Raw genomic sequence first — 4297 nt, 5'->3', positions numbered from 1 at the left:
AGCCGGTGTTTCTCGTGAGTGTTACCCCCGGGAAACAAACGCAATACACACAAACGCAAAATTACACAAACACACACGTATACACACACACACACATACACACACACACACTCGCGAGCTTCTCCCAGACCAGCAATCCAAACGAAAATATCTTCCCTCCGTAGTATTTTGATCATTTGCTAATAACCAATCAGATCGATGGATTCCAGAGAAGAGAAAACTTTGAAGGCCTTTTTCTCAAAATGATGACTCGGTGACAGTCATTATATAATGTGACATATTTCGCTTAATATTTGGAGTACAAAAACAATCCTGATATCACTAGAAAGCTAGGAATCTCCTCTTTCCAACAGTGTATACAACTCAAAATGTGTCTTCGGGTCAATGCGACTGATTTCGATAGAGCAGGTCACATATTACGTCCAAAACAGTCAGGCATTGTTTCTGATAGCAACTTTTTGATAGTGCCGTGGGTCCACATTTCCGATATTACGTCATATCGGACGCAAACCTGGATCAGCTCCGTTTCTTAGAGATTTGGGTACGGAGGGAAAGAAAGAGGGTTTTGTTTTCTTACACTTTGTGAGTTCCCTGACACACCGGGGACACACATTTATGTATAAAAGACATCAACAAGTACATTTTGCATGATAGGTCGTCCCCTTTAATGCATTCCTCTGCTCAGTATGCTTTGACTCACTTCCGCGAGGTTTAGCTCTGTATACATGTATGACGTTTACATATATATTGCAATACTTGGTCTTCTGCTCACATGCTTTATTAGGGTCTTAACCTTGCATGGAAAGTACCAGAAACAGCACTTTTTGCGTTATCAGGACTTCTCTATGCTTGTCATCTCAAATAATAGAAACCAGAAATGGTAAAAGGGACATTTGTGTGTTCTCCAATGTCTTTATAGAAAATGTTGCAGAAGTAATGAAACTTGTTCAATGCTTTTAAACAAAAAAGAAATAAATTACGATACGATATACTTTATTGTCCCCGTAAGGAAATTTGTTCTGGACTCCGTAGAGAACTCCGTAGAGATTTTAAAAGGCAGACCCCTTCGATGATGATTATTTTGAAAGGTACTGGTAATCTGGTGAATGTGGTTTCCTCATGCTTGATTTTGTATTTGTAACTGTGGGTTTTTATTTAATCTGCAGTCTTTTTTGGCTCACTTAAAAAAAGACATTTGAAATCTCTACGGAGTTCTCTCATTAACTTCAAGAGAGGTTAAACAAAGTATGGAAGCTAAATCTTGCATAAAAACAGCTTTTTAGCTTAGATTCTATACATTAACAGTACAGAAAAGCATATAAGAGCCATCAAAATACAAACCTGTGGAAGTACAGGTTTCAATGGAGAAAGCTAAAGTATTTGAAGACTTTTTCTGACACCTGTCTGTCTCTCTGTCCAGGTGGGGAACCACATTGACATCCTGTCTAAGAAGTGGGTGGCTCAGGACGCCGGTATCGGAGCGGGGGTGGACTCCTACTTTGAGTATCTGGTGAAAGGAGCCATCCTGCTGCAGGACGAGGAGCTGCTCAACATGTTCCTGGGTGAGACGGATGGAAAAATAATGGAAAACAAAGGCTAAACACATTTAAATTAAAGGTCACCTATTATGCAAAATCCACTAGAGCACCATTGTGTTCTTTTTAACCAAATGTCTCTCAGAGGGGCGTGGGGAGTGGCTCCTTATTTTCATCTAAAGTAACAGACAGAGAATCAGCACTTTTGAAACGGGGCTGAAACAGAGGGGATTATGGGTAATGCTGCAATGATCTGTTTGGTGTTTGGAGCCAACACTTGTATATATCTGAGACCTGTAATATATTTATGAAAAACTGTATCATAGGGGACCTTTAACATCCATGTGATGTGTATTCTCAGAGTACGATCGAGCCATTCAGAACTACACCCGGTTTGACGACTGGTACCTGTGGGTCCAGATGCACAAAGGGACCGTCTCCATGCCCGTGTTTCAGTCTCTGGAGGCCTTCTGGCCCGGTCTTCAGGTACACACAGTTCACTTCTAACACATGCAATCCTTTCCTAACATAGGGTTAAACATAATAATATACATATTGATTGCAGTCTCTCCTGGGGAACCTGGACAGCGCAGTGAGAACTTTCCAGAACTATTACTCCGTGTGGAGACAGTTTGGAGGTCTGCCAGAGTTTTACAGCATCCCTCAGGGTTACACTGTGGACAAGAGAGAGGGATACCCACTGAGACCAGGTCAGACCACCCACCTATTACCTGCAATCAACTGCAAATAAAGAGTGTAAAATATCAGCACACAGAGACATCATTAGACATGTTAACACTTCCCTTTAAAACTGTTACTGCCGTTGCCAAACAACAGCCACAAATGTATATAATGATATTATTGAGTTACTTTAAAACCAACATCAGTCCTGATAATATTCAATCAAACAATTAAAATCCTTAGTTTGTTAACATAATGTCACCACAACACTTAATTATTTTATGTTTAATTAAGTCTTCAATTATTTGCAACAACGTTGATTTTGATGCATCGAATCAAACACATTATACAGCAGCGATGCCCCTAGTGGAGACTAAGAAAATAGCATGTATTGGCACCTTTGGGCAAACATAAGAAATGTCTCAGTCTGGTGGAGAGTAGTGGAAACTACAGTGTTGAAGCTATGGCTCTACATTAAAGCCTGGCTACAGGATAAACAATGTTGGTTTTAATGGGTTTGTTTGACTTCCAGGGTTTGAGCGTCTCTATTTTGGTTACATTTTATTAAGACTTATTAAAAAAATAACCTAGATATAACTTCAAGCTGAATGATTCAAAAGTATAAAATAAACGTTTTCAGGTGTGTAATTCTTCTTAAACCTTAAAGTATGGCAGACTCCGCTCTCTGCAGCAGCCGACCACTTCCCTGCTTGTTAAAACACATATACACTACAGTAAGATTTTCTGTGTGGTGTTTCATTTGTTTCAGAGTTGATAGAGAGCGCCATGTACCTGTTCAGGGCGACAGGCGACCACACCTATCTCCAGCTGGGCCTCGACGCCCTGGAGTCCATCGAGAAGATCACCAGGACGCCCTGCGGATACGCCAGCGTAAGATCTGTTAGAGGTTATAAGAACTGAACTACAACATAGCATGCTTGTATGGCAATGCAAACATGCAGATGTTTGTATCAGGTATAATGTTTAGCACTGTGGCTGGGAGGGCGTGCGGTCGCCTTTCAACTAGAAGGTTGTGGGTTCAATCCCAGCCGTGCAGTCAACATGTCGATGTGTCCTTGGGCAAGATACTGAACCCTGAGTTGCTCCTGATGTGTGTGTGTGTGTGTGTGTGTGTGTGTGTGTGTGTGTGTGTGTGTGTGTGTGTGTGTGTGTGTGTGTGTGTGTGTGTGTGTGTGTGTGTGTGTGTGTGTGTCACTGCTCTGTATGAATGAGGTGTGAAAGCGCTTCGAGGGGTCTTACAGAATGGATAAAACGCTATATAAGTAAAGTCTATTTACTATCCACTTACAATGTCCTCCATGCTAGCATGCTAACGTTAGCAGTAAACACAAAGCACAGCTAAGGCTGAGGGGAAACCATTAGTTCTGCAGCTACAGTATATGATCATAAATTAAAGTCCAAATTTCATGTTGCAATAATTGTTCAGATAATCTACCTTTTTAAATCGTTAACAAAACCTGATTATTCTATCATTTATCTTAGTTAAATAACTTAAGTCTACATAAAAGGTGCTTTATAAACCAAGTCTTACTTACCTACTACTTTAGAAGCAAACAAGCAATGAAACTCATATTATCACAGTTCTACATGCATTTTTCGGCAAAAAGGTGATGTGAATAGAATGTTGTCTGAGCTGCTGTTGAACCAAAGCAGGATCCGTGGAAGGGGAACCACTCCCAATGTAGATATGAAGGGATCATTTAAGGAGCAAAAAAATGTTCTACATTTCAGGTGATTTTACACAAATGAACATAACAATACAATTATACATTTTAATACATTTTATGCTAGAAGACCCTCCTAAATACTACACAATGGCCCTTAGGTGTACTTTTTGTGTTAAACAGGTTTGTCCAAACTTTTCTCTCCGAGAGTCGAATACAGAAAAATATACGAAGGGCTGGGCCACTCACTGGAGGTTTATTGCCTTATAAGTTAGCAAAATCAATCAAATATAAATGTTGAAAGAACTGCTCAAATCACAGCTCTCCATACGGTTGAATGTATTTGTTTGGCAGTTCATTCCTTAAAACAGAAGCCTCAGATTGCTTATAATAAGA

At 40.1% G+C, this 4297-nt stretch overlaps 1 protein-coding gene across 1 annotated transcript; it reads left to right on the top strand.

The window, feature by feature from the left end:
* The first annotated feature begins 1322 nt into the window (after nucleotides 1-1322).
* LOC104951830 (ER degradation-enhancing alpha-mannosidase-like protein 2) lies at nucleotides 1323-3290 on the top strand. The gene is made up of 4 exons (XM_010778562.1): nucleotides 1323-1562; nucleotides 1897-2021; nucleotides 2101-2245; nucleotides 2986-3290. The coding sequence occupies exons 1-4, from the start codon at nucleotides 1553-1555 to the stop codon at nucleotides 3135-3137; spliced, it is 432 nt and encodes a 143-aa protein (XP_010776864.1). The 5' UTR covers nucleotides 1323-1552; the 3' UTR covers nucleotides 3138-3290.
* The last annotated feature ends 1007 nt before the right edge of the window (nucleotides 3291-4297 follow it).

The sequence above is a fragment of the Notothenia coriiceps genome, unplaced genomic scaffold (genome assembly GCF_000735185.1).
Source record: "Notothenia coriiceps isolate Sejong01 unplaced genomic scaffold, NC01 NC01_scaffold00019279, whole genome shotgun sequence".
NCBI lineage: Eukaryota > Metazoa > Chordata > Actinopteri > Perciformes > Nototheniidae > Notothenia > Notothenia coriiceps.
This window is presented reverse-complemented; position numbering and strand designations above follow the sequence as displayed.